A 20,587-nucleotide genomic window follows, 5' to 3' on the forward strand; every position below is an offset into this window, starting at 1 on the left:
TCAATGTTGCAGAAATGTTTTGGTACCCTTCCCCGGATCTGTGCCTCGACATAATCCTGTCTCGGAGCTCTACAGACAATTCCTTCGACCTCATGGCTTGGTTTTTGCTCTGACATGCCACTGTCAACTCTTGGACCTTATATAGACAGGTGTGTGCCTTTCAAAATCATGTCCAATCAATTGAATTTACCACAGGTGGACTCCAGTCAAGTTGTAGAAACATCTCAAGGATGATCAATGGAAACAGGATACATCGGAGCTCAATTTCATGTCTCATAGCAAAGGGTCTGAATACATATGTAAATAAGGTATTTGTTTTTAATTTTGTATAAATTTGCCAACATTTCTAAAAACCTGTTTTCGCTTTGTCATTATGGGGTATTGTGTGTAGATTGCTGAGGAAAAAATTATATTTAAAAAATGTGGAAAAAGTCGTAAGAAAGCATTTCATGGTAAAGTCTACATCAGTTGTATTAAGAGCATGTGACAAATAACATTATATTATTATTTTGATTGTAGGTATTGTAGGAAACATCCAATTGAAAAGATAATTGCATTCTATGAATTCTGGCATGCAAATGGGCATTCATCTTTTTAATCAAATTGTGATACAGCAATAACTAGACTAGATTTTAAACATAACTTTGAATATGATTTTTGCAATATCATTCTCATTCATCTATATCTGGCAGATTTTTCAGATATAAAACTGACTTCAAGGGATGGCTAATGTGATGTCTAGTGCCCTCTGTTGGTCATCTTTACCAGCTTGTATACATACAGTAATAGTACTTTAATTATTGTAGTGGTCATTTTATATTGTAGCGAACGGCAAGGCAGTGAAGCGAACCCAGGTAGTTAGTGTGAAAGGCAAACACCTTACGCATCGCGCCAATAGGGTTAACCCATTTGGTGGGAATTGTAACATGGTTTGTATAGCGAGTTTCGCTACAGTATTTAAAAAAGCATCTAGATTCAACACAGCCTGTTATGGTGTCGGACTGCCCCAACCTGGAATGAGACTGGGCTAAAATGAACTCTCTCAGTGTGCATGAGTCTCAAAGGACTTTCCAGTGAATTATTTTGCTATCTCTGGGTTATGGGAGGAGTACATATGTAGGATCTTAATTAGATCACTCTTTTGTTGCTGACAAAAGGTCAATGATCTCTTTATTGTAGGGTGGAGCAGCTTATCTGATTATGTCATCAAAGTGATAAGCTGATTTCACAGAAGATGGATCCATGATGATATGCCCAAGCCTCAGGCTGAATATTACTGTGCAGAAGTCCGATCATGTGAATGACACAATATCACAATAGTAAGTATATGTGTTCAAAAGACAGTACTTTCACACAGTGATAACCTCACAATGTCTGATCAAATTCAAATCCTGATAAATAATGTGGCCATACATTTTATAATTTTGTATTTTCTCCAAACAGATACCTCTGTTAGTGATAAAGTTAACACCCTTCAATCTAATTTGATAGGGAAAACATATTTTCTTTGGGGAGATGAAACAGAAAAAGTCCATTGTCCATTAATGAGATATAATCACCTGTGTATTACAAACATTAGCAACACCTTCCTAATATTGAGTTGCACCTCCTCATAAAAGACTGGACATAAAATACTGTAAAAACACCAGGAAATCAGCTCCAAGTGATTTTAATTTTGGAAATCTGTTCCCAAGTATTCCCACGCATAATAGAGAGACGTGATTGTATACAAATGTAATCAAGGTTTGAAATTATTATGCTTTGTTCAAATATTATATCTATTTGGGCTTCTTGCTGTCAATTTCCTGTCTACACATGATTTGTAATTATGTCCTGGCCACCCGACCATCAGCTCAAGAAATAATCGGCCCGCAGCTGAATCTACACTCTTGGAAAAAAACGTGCTATCTAGAACCTAAAAGGGTTATTCGGCTGTCCCCATAGGAGAACCCTTTGAAGAACCCTTTTTGGTTCCAGGTAGAACACTTTTGATTCCGTGCTATAGTGTTATAGTGCTGTGCTATAGTGTTAAAAACTATAAGGAAGAGGATTCAATGTCTGTGTCATTGTACCATAAAAAAGCCTTTCCCATAACAGGCAGTAAACCTTTGCACCCTGGTATCTCTTCTGAGTGGAATGCATTCCTCACACACAGCTGAACTAAACTGGGTAACTATCAGTATGCTTGAGAGTGAAACAGAACAAAGTAAACAAAACATATTGACAAATTAATAATTAAGATATAATGGGCGCCCTAAATCCAGGAGTTGGGCTCAATCCCAAACATTGGGATTTAAATTGAAACATTGAAGTTCAATTTTCAACTGTAAAACACAGTTGCTAATATGCTAGGACAAAGAGTCAGCGGTCATTAGCTTTACTAATGTCTGCCATATCTGATCCAACATGTCTAAACTACTGATACTGATAAAGTGGTGTAGGAAATTGTGAAAATAGAGAGGAGCTAAGAAAACGTCCCATACTGTCCGTTAATGATGGATAAGAATACCTATTGATAAGAGCTCGTCATCAAAGCACTCCACATATCGAACATTTTATAGACTGGGATGAACTTTGCCCTTTACTCAGCAGGCTTAACTATATCAGCCGCTGTGGTTAGCATGACACCTTGCCTTGACAATCCCTGACAACCATCTGGTGAAGCTGTAATCTGGAGTATACTTAGAGCCTAAACCTTAAGGTTTTCCAAGTTTCAGACATGATAGACCGAAATATGAAAAATGTTCTGGTTGTATCCATTGGATTTTTATCTCTGTTCACAGCATACGGAGGACTTCAGAGTTTACAGGTAGGAAACTCAACATACTATAGATCTTGGATGATTGGTCCAATCGAATTGCTTCAATGAAATTCAACACTTGAATTTCTGGCTCTGGAAAATTGATGGCACCATCTCTTTCCTGTGTTACAGAGCAGTCTGAATGCAGAGGACGGGATGGGGGTGACATCTCTCAGTGTTATCTATGCCTCCATCATCCTGTCCTCCATGTTCCTGCCACCCATTCTCATCAAAAACCTGGGCTGCAAATGGACTATTGTTGCCGGCATGGGCTGCTATGTGACCTATTCAATTGGAAACCTCTATCCAGGATGGTAACGCAAAACTGTCTAAACTCTCTTCAGACCTTTACTGTTACAGCTTTCAACAAGCTGTGTTTCTTCTTCATGATTGAAGCATGTACCTCCCTAGTACCCCAATGAGTAAAGTTGGTTTCACGTTTAAAAGTTTACTAGCCACATGCACAGGGTACAGCAGGTGTAAAACAGTATAGTGAAATTCTTACTTGAGAGCTCTTTCCCAACAATACGCTAATAATAATATAGATAATAGAAAATAAAATGAAAAACACACAAGTACAATATAATTTGAAGAAGAATGAGAATCTAAGTACTGTGCCAGTACCTTATTCAATATGCAGGGGTACGTTTATACATAAAAAAGTGACTGGTAGTAAGATATACACTGAGTGTACAAAACATTAGGACTTACCAGGTGAGTTCAGGTGAAAGCTATGATTCCTTATTGATGTCACTTGTTAAATCCACTTCAATCAGTGTAGATCAGTGGTTCCCAAACTTTTTATAGTCCCGTAGCCCTTCAAACATTCAACCTCCAGCTGTGTACCCCCTCTAGCAGCAGGGTCAGCCCACTCTCAAATGTTGTTTTTTGCCATCATTGTAAGCCTGCCCCACACACACTATACGATACATTTATTAAACATAAGAATGAGTGTGAGATGAGTTTTTGTCACAACCCGGCTCGTGGGAAGTGACAAAGAGCTCTTATAGGACCAGGGCACAAATAATAATATAATAATAATCAATAATTTTGCTCTTTATTTAACCATCTTACATATAAAACCTTATTTGTTCATCAAAAATTGTGAATAACTCACCACAGGTTAATGAGAAAGTTGTGCTTGAAAGGATGCACATAACTCTGCAATGTTGGGTTGTATTGGAGAGTCTCAGTCTTAAATAATTTCACACACACAGTCTGTGCCTGTATTTAGTTTTCATGCTAGTGAGGGCCGAGAATCCACTCTCACATAGGTACAATACGTGGTTGCAAAGAGTAACGGTGTCTTAACAGCGCGATTTGCCAAGGCAGGATACTTTGAGCGCAGCCCAATACAGAAATCTGGCTGTGTACCCAAGTGGCAGTGTACCCAAGTGGCAGTGTACCCAAGTGGCGTCGGGAGCAACTGCTTGCGCGCGCATTAACATTCCACTATGTCTCCCTGTCATGGCTTTTGCGCCATCAGTACAGATACCAACAAGAGCAGCAGCTACGTTTGGCTACATACGGACCGTTAGTGGAATTCCCGCGAGAGAGTAACGGTTAATGTGATTGGATGTTACCCTGTACCCCACTTTGGGAATACCTGGTGTAGATGAAGGGGAGGAGACTTAAAAATCCTTATTTAACCAGCCTTGAGACAATTGAGACAAAGATTGTGTATGTGTGCCATTCAGAGGGTGAATGGGCAAGACAAAAGATGTAAGTACCTTTGAACGGGGTATGGTAGTAGGTGCCAGTTGCACCGGTTTGAGTGTGTCAAGAACTGCAACGCTGCTGGGTTTTTCATGCTCAACAGTTTCCTGTGTGTATCAAGAATGGTCCACCAACCAAAGGACATCCAGCCAACTTGACACAACTACGGGAAGCATTGGAGCCAACATGGGCCAGCATCCCTGTGGAACGCTTTCAATACCTTGTAGAGTCCATCCCCTGATGATTTGAGGCTTTTCTGAGGGCAAAAGGGGGTGCAACTCAATATTAGGAAAGTGTTCCTTATGTTTTATACACTCAGTGTACATGTAAACAGAGCTGAAAAGTGACGTAGCAGGAATATCAAATCAAGTGTTATTGGTCGCATACACATGCTTAGCAGATGTTATTGTGGGTGTAGTGAAATGATGGTGTTCCTAGCTCCAACAGTACAGTAATATCTAACAATAGACAACACACACAAATCTAAAAGTAAAATAATGGAATGAAGAAATATAGAAATATTAGTACTAGTCCGGAGTATCAATATATATGTATACACAGTATATATACATATATATATGTGATGGTTTGTATAGACATTATGGACAGTATGTGGATAGAATATGTAGTATAACTGAAGAATACGTGGATATAATAGTATATCTACAGCAATAGTTAAATAGGATGGCCTTGACTAGAATACAGTATATACATATGAAGTGGAACAGTATGTAAACATTATTAAAGTGACCAGTGTTCCATCTCCACAGTTGAAGTCAGAGGTTTACATACACCTTAGCCAAATACATTTAAAAACTCAGTTTTTCACAATTCCTGACATTTAATCCTCGTAAAAATTCCCTGTCTTAGGTCAGTTAGGATCACCACTTTATTTTAAGAATGTGAAATGTCAGAATAATAGTAGAGAGAATTATTTATTTCAGCTTTTATTTCTTTCATCACATTCCCAGTGGGTCAGAAGTTTACATATACTCAATTAGTATTTGGTAGCATTGCCTTTAAATTGTTTAACTTGGGTCAAACATTTCGGGTAGCCTTCCACAAGCTTCCCACAATAAGTTGGGTGAATTTTGGCCCATTCCTCCTGACAGAGTTGGTGTAACTGAGTCAGGTTTGTAGGCCTCCTTGCTCGCACACGCTTTTTCAGCTCTGCCCAAAAATGTTCTATGGGATTGAGGTCAGGGCTTTGTGATGGCCACTCCAACAACCTTGACTTTGTTGTCCTTAAGTCATTTTGCCACAACTTTGGAAGTATGCTTGTGGTCATTGTCCATTTGGAAGACCCATTTGCGACCAAACTTTAACTTCCTGACTGATGTCTTGAGATGTTAGCTCAATATATATCCACATAATTTTTCTTCCTCATGATGCCATCTATTTTGTGAAGTGCACCAGTCCCTCCTGCAGCAAAGCAACCCCACAACATGATGCTGCCACCCCCGTGCTTCATGGTTGGGATGGTGTTCTTTGGCTTGCAAGCCTCCCCCTTTTTCCTCCAAACATAACGATGGTCATTATGGCCAAACAGAAGTATTTTTGTTTCATCAGACCAGAGGACATTTCTCCAAAAAGTACGATCTTTGTCCCCATGTGCAGTTGCAAAACGTAGTCTGGCTTTTTTTATGGCAGTTTTGGAGCAGTGGCTTCTTCCTTGCTGAGCGGCCTTTCAGGTTATGTCGATTTAGGCCTCATTTTACTGTGGATATAGATACTTTTTACCGGTTTCCTCCAGCATCTTCACAAGGTCCTTTGCTGTTGTTCTGGGATTGATTTGCACTTTTCACACAAAAGTGCGTTCATCTCTAGGAGACAGAACGCGTCTCCCTCCTGAGAGGTATGCCGGCTGCGTGGTCCCATGGTGTTTATACTTGCGTACTATTATTTGTACAGATGAACGTGGTACCTTCAGGCATTTGGAAATTGCTCCCAAGGATGAACCAGACTTGTGGAGGTCTACAATTTTATTTCTGAGTTCTTGGCTGATTTCTTTTGATTTTCCCATGATGTCAAGCAAAGAGGCACTGAGTTTGAAGGTAGGCCTTGAAATACATCCACAGGTACACCTCCAATTGACTCAAATGATGTCAATTAGCTTATCAGAAGCTTCTAAAGCCATGACATCATTTTCTGGAATTTTACAAGCTGTTTAAAGGCACAGTCAACTTAGTGTATGTAAACTGCTGACCCACTGGAATTGTGATACAGTGAATTATATGTGAAATAATCTGTCTGTAAACAATTGTTGGAAAAATTACTTGTGTCATGCACAAAGTAGATGTCCTACCCTCATTGCCACAACTATAGTTTGCTAACAAGAAATTTGTGGAGTGGTTTAAAACAATTTTTAATGACTCCAACCTAAGTGTATGTATACTTCCGACTTCAACTGTATGTACATAGGCCAGCAGCCTCTAAAATGCAGTGATGAGTAACTGGGTGGTAGCTGGCTAGTGACATTGACTATGTTATGGGCAGGGTATTGGGTGGAGGCCGGTTAGTGATAGCTATTTAACAGTCTGATGGCCTTAGGATAGAAGCTGTTTTTCAATTTTCTCTTAGTACTGAGCAAAAACTTAAAAGCAACATGCAACATTTTCAATGATTTTACTGAGTTACAGTTCATATAAGCAAATCAGTCAATTGAAATAAATAAATGAGGCCCTAATCTATGAATTTCACATGGAATCTCTTATTTTAGCTCATTAAACATAGGACTAACACTTTACATGTTGCATTTATATTTTTGTTCAGTATATAATATACTTATGGTAGTATACTAATGGTAATATATACATGTAAACAGGAGTAATAGTGACCAGTAGCAGGATAAATAGATAGATACTAATGGTAATGAGTAATGACAATGAATAATCAATGAACAGCAGCATAATGGTCGTAATATATCGATTTTAGAAGCAGCGTAGGAGTGAGGGCGTGTGTGCATGTGGGTATAAGTGTGTGGCGTCAGTAATGAGTGTGTGAGTGAGGGTGAATGTGACTGTGTGTATTAACTTGTTATTACCAAGTAGAGTTGGGATTATTACTCGAATGTGAGTTAATGAAACAAATCATATGAGAGTAGTGTCCATTGGCAAAGTTGTTTACACACATTGTATGAATCCTACCCTGGTCTGCTATGCTTCCTGGTCTGTCAGTAGAGATTTAAGCTTACAAACAGTAGGCAGGGTGTCTGATGCTAACCATATCAATCTGTCCTCTTTCAGGTATACTCTGATCCCCACCTCTGTGATCCTGGGTATGGGAGGGTCTCCACTCTGGTCTGCCAAGTGTACCCTTCTCACCATCAGCGGCAACCTGCAGGCCCCTAAAGAAAACAAGAAGGCAGCGGATGTTATCAATAAGTACTTTGGCATATTCTTCCTGATATTCCAGTCTTCGGCTGTATGGGGAAACCTCATGTCGTCGTTGATATTCGGTTCAGATAAAAATATAAGTAAGAAGGAAGTGCACACATACACACACTTACGTACACATGCGCACACAGAACAGATGCAACTTGTTTGTGAAAGTAGTAAAATTTTTAAGTTAAAGGCTAACTGTAGGCTAAAGTCAATCATGTGTAGTCTACATTTATGACACTTGTTCTTGTCCAACCATCCTCTATGGTACTATCTGTCATAATATCTTTATGTCCTCCTAGCTAACATCTCCCATGAAGCTCTACAATATTGTGGTGCAGGTGTGTGTGCTGATATCAATTCAAACTCCACGACCAAAAAGCCAGCCCAACAATTGGTTTGGACGCTAGTCGGCTGCTATATTGGTAAGAACTTATTATTGTTTCTCAGTGTTGTAGGTTGATGCTAGTGAAATGTTCTGCTGCGACTATGTTCAATGTGTGCAACTGTTGTGTTTCAGGAGTGGGTGTGCTGGCCATGATCATAGTGGCAGTATTTCTGGATAACATAGACAGAGATCAGGCCCGGGAGTTCAGGGACAACAGGGAACCATTCTGGAGCACCTTCCTGGCCACATTCACACTCCTGAAGGACAAGAGACTCGTCATTCTCATCCCTTTGACCATGTACAGTGGCTTTGAACAGAGTTTCCTCTCCGGTGAATACACAAAGGTGAGGTGACGACAAGACATATGGTTCATACTCTGCCACTAGGAATCCAACATGGAAGAATTATTAATCAACGCAAGAGTGGCTAAAAGTAATGCGTGTGACCTTCCTTTGGTGTGTTTCCATTGCAGAACTATGTGACCTGTGCATTAGGAATCCATTATGTTGGATATGCGATGATATGTTTTGGAGCCGCAAATTCGTTATGTTCCTTTATGTTTGGGAGGTTGGCAGAATACACTGGAAGAGCCCCACTGTTTTGCGTGGGTAAGAAGAGCTTTCCAATAAAGACATTTACATTTTCATTGGTATACAGATGTGGATCTTAATTTTTTGCCAGTTTGCTACAGCAGGAACATAATCCTGCAGCAACAGGACATGTGGATTATAATTTAGATCCGAGATCTGCAGAACTCATATGTAAAGTCAAAATCACTCACTACTCACCTCTCTTACAGCTGCAGTGACCAACTTTTCCTGTATCCTGGCTCTGTTGTTCTGGAAGCCTCACCCAGACCAGCTGCCAGTGTTCTTTGTGTTTCCTGCCCTCTGGGGCCTGGCAGATGCTGTGTGGCAGACACAAACCAACTGTGAGTTGAGCTATCATTTATGTATTACATGTTAGGTACATCAAACATTTTGTCCAGGACTGAGGTAACAAGGGTTTTGTTCTTGTTTGCAGCACTGTACGGCGTTCTCTTCCCCAGACAAAAAGAGGCAGCATTCGCTAACTACCGTATGTGGGAATCCCTGGGATTCGTTATAGCCTTCGCCTACAGTACCTTCATCTGTTTGGACATCAAGCTCTACATCCTCCTGGGAGTTCTGATCCTCTCCATGGTAACCTATTTGTGGGTGGAGTTCCAAGAACGCAAGAATCCTACTCTTCCAGTGGAGGAGGGAATATACGATACAGACTTCTCAGCAATAGGAGATCACATCCTCAATCAGACCAGCTTGTAGACAAGACGTGGATTTGTTATGTACAGTGTGTGAGGGAATGACACCTAGTGAGAGAGATCTGGAGATCACCATTCTGCCACTGTCATATGCCAACCCCAATGGGAGACTTTTCTAGTATGACAAAATGAGAGGTTTTGTGGATCTCTATAAATGTATTATTCTCACAACATCTTGACCCTGAATTATGTGTATTCATTTTCTCTGGTTGCACTTCTTATGCAGAATCCCTGTACAATTCAGATTTTTAAAATTGATTTTTATTTTTATGTCTTGGCTGCTATGTTGAATTCAAATTACATCGTGTTATGCTAAACTTTAACTGAGAGTGGAATACAGTACTGAGTCACTAATGAAGCAGATTACAAACTTGAATCTACCATGGAGTTAAAACTATTTAATAACCAGTTGTTCTGTAGTCCAAAGTCTTTGTGGCAACAATACGAGTGGTAGAGCACAGCAGGGTCATCACGAATAATGAAACTTCCCTTACATAATTGTTTTTGGCATTACAATGAGGCTACTCAGGGTGGCTCTGTGCTTCTTCAACCACAAGCAAATGTTCAATAAAAACAACTGATTTACCTTTAAGTGAAAGACTTATGGTGTGCTTTGCTTTTGATGGTGTCTGGAAATACAAAAGGGAATGAATGTACAATTACTTCTTGAATCTCTCACTACTGCTATTTTTTACAGTGATACATGCTCCTGTATTTATCACTGTGTTCATTGTAGGGGTATTTCTTAATACAACGCCAATGAAAAGCCACACTTGGGACATCAAACTGTGACAAGGCACTCATTTTAATCGTATGTCTGACTTACCACATTGCTTTAAGGCATAGAGCTGATTTAAAAATGATTTTACAAAACCCACCAATAAAAACATTGCATCAACGACATGATTCAATTAGTTGCGTATTGCAGAACAATTAAGTTCATAAATGACTAATTGACGTACTTCAGGGCAAAAGTGTAGCTACTCTGAGCTTATATTAGATTGCACATCATGAACTGCTGTATTGACCCCCTGACTCACAACCACTGTTGAATATCGACAAGCATAACCATAGAGAAAATGGACCGAAGTATGTAAAATGTCCTGGTTGTATCCTTTGGATTCTTGCTGTTGTTTACAGCAACTAGAAGCCTTCTGAATCTACAGGTAAGTATTGGTATAATTACATTGAGGCATGCATATACCCTAAACCAGATCAATATTTGAGGAACATCTGTTATTTTATTAGTATGGTTGGAATCTCTCATTTGTTATTGTTTATGACATTCACTTATGTAGACGATGTCTTCAAATGCATCGTAAAGTGTTATATGTTAAACAAACAGGCCTATCCCAGTCAATGTCATAACTATTACTGGGGTTTCCATAACTGTTGTTCATAAAAGCTGTATGAATAAACTTTGTTCCTTGTCTTTTACTACTACGTTACAGAGCAGTTTGAACACTGAAGAAGGAGTAGGTGTGGCCTCAGCAAGTGTGCAGTTTGCCTCCATCATTCTGTCCTCCATGTTTGTTGCCCCCTTGGTTATAAAATACCTGGGCTGCAAATGGACCATTGTTGCTGCGATGGGATGCAATGTTGTGTACACAGTTGGAAACTTCTATCGAGGATGGTAAAGCTTTTACTGAAAAATATGTAATACTATGTTATGTATGATGTGGCTTTGCTTTGTGACAAAATGTCCACACCTACACATTCCTAGCTTGTTACAAAATTATAGGCTCTTGACTTATAATAAAACCTGATAACAAGATATGTCACTAGAGTTACATGACAACACAACAACACAACTGAGCTCAGCAGTCATCTTTAGAGAGAGAGTGCTGAGATTTATTGAACAGATAAGAGAAATGGTTACTGACAAAACATATAGTACATTGACAAAAATTTTAGAACACCTTTCTCATTCAAAGGTTTCTTTATTTTTACTATTTTCTACATTGTAGAATAATAGTGAATACATCAAAACTATAAAATAATACATATGGAATCATGTAGTAAGCAAAAAAGTGTTAAACAAATCAAAATATATTTTAGATTCTTCAAAGTAGCCACCCTTTGCGTGGTTGACAGCTTTGCACACACTTGGCATTCTCTCAACCAGCTTCATCTGGAATGCTTTTCCAACAGTCTTGAAGGAGTTGCCACCTATGCTGAACACTTGCTGGGTGCCTGTCCTTCACTTTGCGGTCCAACTCATCCCAAACCACCTAAATTGGGTTGAGGTCGGGTGATTGTGGAGGCCAGGACTTCTGATGCAACACTCCATCACTCTCCTTCTTGGTCAAATAGCTCTTACACAGCCTGGAGGTGTGTTGGGTCATTGTCCTGTTGAAAAACAACTTATAGCAAACCAGATGGGATGGTGTATCGCTGCAGAATGCTGCGGTAGCCATGCTGGTTAAGTGTGCCTTGAATTCTAAATAAATCACAGTGTCACCAGGAGAGCACCCCCACATCATTACACCTTCTCCTCCATGTGCCCACATAGTAAATCATGTAAAGGTTCATCTGAAATGCCTTAGTGTCCATTGCGTGACCCTAAACTGAAATTCCCATGCACCCCAATAGGACACACAACCCCTCTATCTAGTCTACTGATTGCTCACTGTACTGTATTATACTGTGCTGCCTTGTCTCTCTTAGGGAAACCCTGCTCCCTACTTCAATAATCCTTGGATTAGGGGAATCTCCTTTATGGTCAGCTACAAGCAACTATCTTACCATAAATGGTAGAAAACAAGCGGAAAAGGACAAAAAGAAGAACCAAGATGTGATAACCCAGTACTTTGGGATCTTGTTTCTGCTGTACCAGTCTTCAGCAGTCTGGGGAAATCTAATGTCCTCGATTGTATCCGGGCAAGACTCAAACTCAGGTCAGTTTGACAATAATGGATTTCCACTGTAAAGAGGCAACGTGGCATGGCATGCCTTATCTACAAAGCTACATCTTGTATGTAATTCACAATATTGACTCATTTACACTATCGACTCACACATTCTATGTTGCATTGAAATGCTGTGTCAGTGAGTTGCGCCTTTTCTCGCTACGAATTGTGTTTCATTGTGTTTACTACTGTATTTTTCTCCAGTCAACATCAGTGAGAGTGATCTACAGTTCTGTGGAGTGGGTAGCTGTGGCAACATCAGCTTGGCCCCAGGCAACTCCACCAGAGAGATTAGTGCACACTCTGATGGGCTGCTATGTTGGTGAGCCTACTTCCCAATGACAGCAGTACATCAGCTAAATAACTTACGATAGCCAAGCCAACATACAGTGTTTCATAATGCAGTTTTAATCAAGTTGCGTCTTGGTTTTTGCAGGTGTAGGTGTGCTGGCCATGCTCTTAGTGGCTGTGTTTCTGGATAACATTGACCGAGATATGACACTTGAGTTTAGAAGCAACAAGGAGCCATTCTGCAGCACTTTCTTGGCCACGTTTAAACAGCTAAACAATAGGCATCAGGTGTTTTTGATCCCAGTCACTGCCTACATTGGTCTGGAGTTGGGTTTTTTCAATGGGGAGTACACCAAGGTACAGTATGTCTAATAACAATCCGATATTCTTTATAGATACTGTAGGGTACTGAAGTGATTCTGTTGACTTCTCGTAGGAATATGTGACCTGCGCTTTGGGACTACATTTTGTTGGATATGTAATGATTTGCTTTGGTGCCACAAGTTCCCTGTTTTTCTACGCGTTTGGGTGTCTGTCACAATATTCTGGACGGGTAGCTCTTTTCGCTTTGGGTAAGACTCAAGTAAAATATTTTAGTGAGATCTCTCTTGAACAATATCAATACTATAAGACTCATCACTGGCCATATAAATACTGTAATTTTCCTCTGGCAGCCACAACCACCCAGTTTACCTGTATTCAGGGTCTGTTGTTCTGGAGGCCTCACCCAGACCAGCTGCCAGTGTTCTTTGTGTTTCCTGCCCTCTGGGGCCTGGCAGACGCTGTGTGGCAGACACAAACCAATGGTGAGTTAGTTACTGTATTTTTGCATTCAGATCCTTCCATAGAAACATAAACACATTACAAGCAAGGCACAATGAATTATTTGAGCTTGATTAAATACTCTATATATTTTCAGCACTCTATGGTGTTCTCTTCCATGGCCAGAAGGAGGCAGCATTTGCCAACTATCGCCTATGGGAGGCTGTGGGACATGTAATAGCATTCGCTTGTAGCCGTTTTCTCTGTGTAAATACCAAGCTATACAACCTTATGGGAGTTCTGCTGCTCTCAGTGACACTTTGTTTTTCAGTGAAATATGGTGAATAGATTAGCCCTACACCAAGTGAGAACACTATCGATACAAAACTGGAGATAAAGAGCACAGAACTCAATGAGGATAATGATACAGTGATAAAACATTGTGAACATTGTCTCCATGATGACAGCATTGTCAAATGTACTTAGCCATAGTGTGGCTATCTATCAGCATATGTGAGATGCTTTTTACAATAAAAAATGACGTGTAACCCCATTCATAATATCAATGAAGTTTAATAAGGAACTTACTGTACTTAGGTAACTCATTAAATCCATTATTTATTACCGAGCAGATATTTAATGTTAGCACTGGGCTGTAAGTATATGTCTGTTCCAGTCCAAACGATCGATCTTCAAGTGTCTGCAAATGTGTCTGGATATAGAGGATTTCATAGATTCTTAGTGTTTCTGTCATTAACTGATCCTTCTTTTTGAGGAAAATGGGAAGAAATATGAACAATGTATGTGTTGTTTCTTGTGGATTACTGCTGATGTTCACAGCAACTAGAAGTCTCTAGAGCCTGCAGGTAAATATCCCATAACCAATTATATCATATGTCAGAGTCTTTGAAGGTGGTTAGTCAGTAGTACACCTGGAACTACTGAGACCAACAGGTTGTTATTTTATTCATAAGATTGCATTTATAGTAAATATATTCTGTTAGTAAATCCCAAATGATGTTATATTTTTCAGAATAGTTTGAACTCGGAGGGGATGGGAGTTGCGTCAGTCAGCATTGCCTATTCGTGCATTATCCTGTCCTCTGTTTCTCACACCAAGCCTTATACGATACTTGGGCTGCAAATGGACTATTGTTGCAGCTATGTGATCTACACAGTTGGAAGCTTCTTTCCATAATGGTATGATGATCTTGCTCTCAGTGCGCCCAGGCATACAGTATGTCAATTCAATCTAATAAAGACTAAATATCTTTGTTTTGCAAAGAGCAGCTGCTTACTGAGCTGTTTTCTTTCAGGGCGAGCCTGATCCCAGTCTCAGTGATAATTTGTTTGGGAGGATCGCCACTGTGGTCTGCTGCCATCACATATCTCACCACTACAGGCAACCTGTAGGCAGAAGAAGACAAAACAAAAAGTCAGGATGTAGTCAATCACTACTTTGGGATGTTTTCCCCTCTTCTGTATGGGGAAATCTGATGTCATCCCTTATATTTGGCCAAGATACAAGCACAGATAACTAAACATTTTAACTACCTGTGCAGTGTTCATAAATGTTATATGGCTTACCATAAAACAGCAGACAAATAATCAACTTCCCATAAAGAGATTGTTACGCACGCCTCTTGGAGGGGGGAACGCAACACCCTGCTACACTCAACTCCCCGTGGAGTGAAAGAGGTATGTGACTGTAGGTGCGGGTAAGGATGACAGACAGAATTTTACCATTAACAGGGAATTTATACCTTTCACAATTTATTCCTTCAGGGAAAAAGGGCCTGGACGGAACCAAAGCAAAGAAAGTTAAAGTTAAAGAGCCCCTTCTCCTACCTTACCTACCCACAACTTACCTAACTAGCACCAGCTGGCGCACTACCCAAAATACAGGGGGGATGGTCCACCCAGGTCTTACCTAGTGTGCATAGACAGAGTACATTCTATGGGGATATGTATGCCCACATGCCTCTTGCCTAAGCACTCCCAAGGTGCCTTCCCCTCTGGGAACAAATGAAACAGAATAATACAAATGTAAGTAGACAATTCCAATAATCAAAAACACTGCGTCCTATTGGCACACACATACCTCGGGAAGCAGCGACTACGAAATACTTAACAAAACCTATCTCTGAGCAACAACCAACACAGAACATACCAACAAGCTCTGTCTGCGCAACAAACAATACTGGGGCATACCCAGAAGCTCTTTTTCTGAGCAAAGGAACACAGGCTTTTATACAGCTGGAGAAGGAGTCTGTAATTGCAGACAGCTGTATCCCCCGAGGAGAGGTCAGGGTCAGCTCCAATCTGCAATGGGGCTGACCAATCAGCTGCTTGGGGGAATCCAGGAAGCCATTTCCTGAAATACATACATATACAAACAAAACCACAACACAGAAACCGGGGAAGTAACAGAGATTCAGCTTCATATGCTTTCTTATTGTGTCTCACAGAAATGTGACCTGTCTCTCTCTCCTTACAGTGCATGTAACTCAAGGCGAGGCTCAGCTCTGTGGAGTGTCCAGTACTGGAAGCTCTAGCGCAGTAATTATAAACTCCACCATACCTGATGACAAGTCTGTGAAAACTCTGTCAGGCTGCTGCCTATGTGAGCTGCCCTGTAAAAATGTAATCATAGGAGGACATACCTTATGTTTACCCCACTGTAACCATATCAATCATATGTCAATCACTGAAACAATCCCCTCCTCTCGCACAAACATCACAGCAGAAATATCTACTGTATATTCTGCTGGTGTTAATCTTCTGGCAATGATTCCGGTGGCTGCATTCCTGGATAACATAAACAGCAAAAATAAACTGGACTCTAAGGGCAACAAAGCGCCCTTATGTACTGTATAACTTGACACATTCAAACAACTTCGAGATAAGAGACAAGTTCTTCTCCTCCTTTTGACCTCATACATTGATCTGTAGGTGGGTTTCCTTACTGCGGACTACAACGGTGTAAGTTACTACGCACATTTTTTCGAAACACATTCCTTAAAGTTGACAATAGTAATTAAAACATATTTTAAAATCACTAAAATTAAGACATTTGTTTTGTTCAGGAAAAACCCTGTATCTGACCACATTATGTACCTTTTTTTAGAGTTATGCCACATGTGCTTTGGGGATACATTTTGTTGGCTATGTAATGATTTGCTTTGGTGCCAAAACTTCCCTATTCTCTATACTTTTTGGGAATCTGTCACAATACATTGGAAGAGAAGCATTATTTCATTTGGTAAGGGGGGACAATGTAAACACCAGACGATACATTTTAACATATCAACAATCACTTTGATGATCCACTTCTACTTACGGTATTAGTGTAACTCTCTTCCAGCTTCAGTGACACGCAGCCCTTATCCTGGGTCTGTTGTTCTGGAGGCCTCACCCAGAATAGCTGCCTGTGTTATTTGTGTTTCCTGCTCTCTGGGGCAATGCAGATGCTGTATGGCAGACACAAATCAAGGGTGAGTTACCCTTTTCCTGTAGTCATGATTGCCTAACCTTTAATAATCTGTGACCAACTAGGTATTGAATCCAGGTCACCCACATGCCTCAAGACTGTTAGCCCTCTGAGCTATAAAAAAAAAAAAAAAAAACTGTGCTGTGCATTTATTCTGGAAGCTAACAGTTTTCAGATAAGGTTACTGACCTGTCCATAGTTCACTGAGCCACCGATGTTATAACTTTTACCGGCTGTTCAGATGGAACAAAAAATGTAAGCTTTCTTTTCATTTTTCAGCATTCTATGGAGTTCTTTTTTATGACCAGAAGGAGGTAGCATTTGCTAACTATCGACTATGGGAGTCAGTGCGATTTGTAGTGTTTTATGCGCTCAGAAACTTCCTCTCTGGAAATCATGGTGGGGTGGAATTCAAACAGAGAAAAAAATTCTACACAGAGGGGGAAATTAAGTCCAAACCGTAGAGGGATTGCCCTGACCACAGAAACTACAAGACGTAGTAGAAGTCTACAAATCTTGACTGTATTAAATAGACAATGTGGAATTACAGCTCTCATGTAAATAGATATGTATGCTGTGAAAATTATGAGAAATATACATACAATTTTTAGTATGTCAAGTATAGGTTATATGTATAGCGGTCCCTTATGTTGGTAGCGGGGTCAACATGGTTCTTTTTACAAGGTTTAAATAGTGTATTACTGCCTATTTACTGATGTTACCAGCTACCAAATTATTTCGGTATGAATGTGGGTAGCAAAAACAACAACTTGAACTTCATGTCTTCAGTATTCACCAGTAAAAGTGGAAAAAACTTTTTTTCGGTAAAAATCGGTGACTATGTCTTCAAATGTCGGCTAATTGACTTCAAATCGAATTGAAGTCACATCCATTGTTACTGTAGGCTACATTGAATCATGAAAAACTGACCTCCACCTGTCCTGCTCGAACCACATGACTTGGCTACACTCTTTCGCGCGGCAGTGGGTTCACCTAGCAACACGGATGACCGGCAGGCGTGGAGGTCTTAATAACACTCGCAGAACTGAAGAAAGCTCAGACCGGGCGAGAGGTGCCTGTGTTTAAAAAGAAGAGATCTCTCATCAAGGTAGGTAGAATGTAAATACGATATTGGACAATTTCAGTGAGATGTGTGACGGTAATCGAGGTTCATTAATCATATGTTGAATTCTAACGCCCATGTGTAAAGCCTGCTAGACTGGTTGGTTGCTACTGCCAGTCTCTGTTTAGCTATTGGCGCATGGCACGAAGTAGGAGTGGAATGTTATAGAGACTGGTACCAAGCAGGGAGTACAAGGAGTGTAATGTTACAGAGACTGGTACCCAGCACAGATTACAAAGAGTTGGATGTTACAGAGACTGGCCCCCAGACTAGAAGTTTACAGCCAAAGTTTGATTGCATAGGAACAAAATGATTTGAATTGCAATGATTGTTTTCAATTAAAATGTATTCACAAATATCTTACAAGCAAAGAGCAATTTCTAAGAAATAATAAGGGAGTGTAAGGGAGTGGTCTGATGGCAACAGTTTACCTTCCAAGTTAGGAATAAACTGACTCATTTTGTAACCTCATCAATATAATGGTACTGTTGTTTTTTAGTGAAGGATCAGACTGTTGCTTACCTGGTATGGCCGCAGGGGTGTGTGGCCCCACACCCCTGGTGTTCCGGCTACACGATGGAGCCCCAGAGCTGGTGAGAGAGGTGCTGCTGGAAAGAGGCTGGGAGGAGTATGACGAGCAGGAGCAGGAGGAGGGAGACTGGAACCTCTACTGGCGCACCTCAGCCTTCCACAACTCAGACTATGAGAACATACTGCCATGGCAGAGACTCAACCATCACCCCAAGACTGTGGGCATCACCCGCAAGGATTGCCTGGCCAGAAACCTGAAGAGAATGAGAGGGACGTTCGGCTCGGGTCTTTACAACTTCAGCCCGACAACTTTCATCCTCCCCAATGATTACACCAGGTTTCTGGCAGAGTACACCAAGCATCGTTTGAAGAATGGAGGCAGGTCGTGGTATTGGATCTGCAAGCCAGTGGATCTATCAAGAGGCAGGGGCGTCTTTATCTTTGAGGACATCAGAGACTTGGTGTATGACTCCTCAGTGATCATTCAGAGATACATCAGCAATCCTCTCCTCATCTCAGGGTACAAATTTGACCTTCGGATCTATGTTTGTGTGAAAAGTTTTCAGCCTCTCACCATCTACATGCATCAGGAGGGATTGGTACGCTTTGCGACTGAGAAATACAATTTGACATCTTTGGACAACCTTTATTCTCACCTGACCAACACGAGCATTAATAAGTTTGGCCCCTTCTACACAACAGACAAAGAGAGAGTGGGACAAGGATGTAAGTGGACTATGAGTAAATTCCGCTGCTTTCTTCATAGCCAAGGTATCAATGAACTGTTCCTCTGGCAAAAGATCAACAACATTGTCACACTAACTTTGCTCACCATAGCCCCATCCGTACCTTCCAGTCCCAACAGTGTTGAGCTCTTTGGGTTTGACATCCTAATTGATGCTAAATATAAGCCATGGCTACTAGAGGTTAACTACAGCCCTGCTCTCACCATCGACTGCCAAGTAGACGTGACAGTCAAGAAAGTACTTCTCAATGATCTGGTTGATCTGATGAACTACAAGTCCATGGACAGCGTTAGACAGAGAGGATATCTCAAACAGAAGTACAAACGCCCCTGCTATCTAGGCAGCCAGTCTCTGCAGTCCCCAATGTTGCTCCCCAAGTCTAGGTGTGAGCACCACCCAGCAAACAAGAAAAGTCACAGCATCCATTCTACGTTTTCTGACAGTATGAGATACTTTCCATCAGTTGAGATGAACCGGATACGTTCTGCAAGGAATTCCATAAGCAACACCAAGGGCTCGGCTCTGAATCCAATACTCATCCCACATTCAAAGACTGCAGCGGTAACTGGAAACAGAAAGACACATCCAGTGCTCTCACAGATGACAGAGGCCATCCAGTGGTCTGAGGTTACAGAGTCAGAGTTTGATGACAGAAACCTGTCAACACTTGTTATCCCATGGCAGGCCTCAAGGCAACCAGCCGGGGGCTGCTGTAAGCTACCTGCCATTCACATTCAAAAGTACAAGACTCCTAAATTCCCATGGGACCCTAAAAGCCAAGATAAGAGCACCCCACCACTCCGTGTGGGAGACTTCATACTGACGTTTCCTTTTAATGAGGTCACACTGAAGGCGTCGTGGGACAAGCTCAACGTTAAGACTGCAGTCCACGAGGTTCACAAGCTCATCAGCCAGCTAGCGTCAGGTTGTAGCCACAAACAGAAGAGAGGGACGGAAGATGAGTTGGATAGATGCAAAGAGAAAAAGGATTTTGGGTCTTTGTTTTGGGGACCTACGAACCCTCCTCTACTTAGTGAGTGCCACTTGTCAAACTAACTGAGCAACTGAACATTTTTGGAATCAACCTTTTGTAATAATTTATTATTAGCACAGCCTAAACATTAATGTGTAAAAACACGAAAGTATACAGT

At 40.8% G+C, this 20,587-nt stretch overlaps 2 protein-coding genes and 3 pseudogenes across 2 annotated transcripts; all 5 read left to right on the forward strand.

Moving 5' to 3' along the window:
• The first annotated feature begins 2,595 nt into the window (after nt 1-2,595).
• Nucleotides 2,596-10,176, forward strand: LOC129848716 (protein unc-93 homolog A-like). The gene is made up of 8 exons (XM_055915819.1): nt 2,596-2,809; nt 2,933-3,114; nt 7,762-7,991; nt 8,199-8,321; nt 8,417-8,628; nt 8,757-8,892; nt 9,084-9,215; nt 9,308-10,176. Exons 1-8 carry the CDS (start codon nt 2,720-2,722, stop codon nt 9,586-9,588), a joined length of 1,386 nt encoding a protein of 461 aa, XP_055771794.1. The 5' UTR covers nt 2,596-2,719; the 3' UTR covers nt 9,589-10,176.
• Nucleotides 10,177-10,660: 484 nt separating this feature from the next.
• Nucleotides 10,661-13,894, forward strand: LOC129848723 (protein unc-93 homolog A-like; annotated as a pseudogene).
• A 431-nt stretch (nt 13,895-14,325) lies between these two features.
• Nucleotides 14,326-15,087, forward strand: LOC129848717 (protein unc-93 homolog A-like; annotated as a pseudogene).
• A 1,143-nt stretch (nt 15,088-16,230) lies between these two features.
• On the forward strand, nt 16,231-17,500 carry LOC129848718 (protein unc-93 homolog A-like; annotated as a pseudogene).
• A 1,138-nt stretch (nt 17,501-18,638) lies between these two features.
• LOC129848720 (probable tubulin polyglutamylase TTLL2) lies at nt 18,639-20,516 on the forward strand. Its single transcript, XM_055915821.1, has one exon. It carries the CDS (start codon nt 18,639-18,641, stop codon nt 20,490-20,492), a length of 1,854 nt encoding a protein of 617 aa, XP_055771796.1. The 3' UTR covers nt 20,493-20,516.
• Nucleotides 20,517-20,587: the final 71 nt, after the last annotated feature.

The sequence above is a fragment of the Salvelinus fontinalis genome, unplaced genomic scaffold (assembly GCF_029448725.1).
Source record: "Salvelinus fontinalis isolate EN_2023a unplaced genomic scaffold, ASM2944872v1 scaffold_1130, whole genome shotgun sequence".
Taxonomy (NCBI): Eukaryota; Metazoa; Chordata; class Actinopteri; order Salmoniformes; family Salmonidae; genus Salvelinus; species Salvelinus fontinalis.